General features: G+C 69.1%; 1 protein-coding gene across 1 annotated transcript in view; it reads left to right on the plus strand.

Moving 5' to 3' along the window:
- Nucleotides 1–332, plus strand: part of MST1R (macrophage stimulating 1 receptor (c-met-related tyrosine kinase)) — an 11999-nt gene extending 11667 nt beyond the window's left edge. The window contains exon 14 of the mRNA XM_009891304.1: nucleotides 36–332. Coding sequence (XP_009889606.1) covers nucleotides 36–332 — 297 coding nt within the window. The remainder of the gene's footprint in view (nucleotides 1–35) is intronic.
- The last annotated feature ends 59 nt before the right edge of the window (nucleotides 333–391 follow it).

Below are 391 nucleotides of genomic sequence, written 5' to 3' on the forward strand. Positions count from 1 at the left end.
AGCCAGGCAGGGGGTGGCCCCATCCTCACCCACAGCTGGAGGAGCTGTGGCATCGCAGCCTCTACTGGGAGCTGGGTGTCTGCCCCAAGGAGGTGGCGGTGATGGCCACGGACGCCCCGCTCTCCCCTGCCACCAACTGGGAAAAGGTGGCCAAGCTGCTCTTCAAGGGCTTTGGTGTGCCGGCCACGCTGGGGGCCCGTGGGGTCTGTCTGCTGCTGGTGGGGGCACCACACTGCTGCGTGGCTTCGCCCGGCACCTGGCCACCGAGCTGGGGGTCTCCCCCGACGCTGCCCCCTGACGCCATGCGGCCACCTGGCTGGGTGGCTCGCTAGCCACCTCCCTTGATGCCTTACAGGTTGCATGGGTGCCACGGGACACCTACGGGGAGGGT

The sequence above is a fragment of the Charadrius vociferus genome, unplaced genomic scaffold (genome assembly GCF_000708025.1).
Source record: "Charadrius vociferus isolate BGI_N301 unplaced genomic scaffold, ASM70802v2 scaffold758, whole genome shotgun sequence".
Taxonomy (NCBI): domain Eukaryota; kingdom Metazoa; phylum Chordata; class Aves; order Charadriiformes; family Charadriidae; genus Charadrius; species Charadrius vociferus.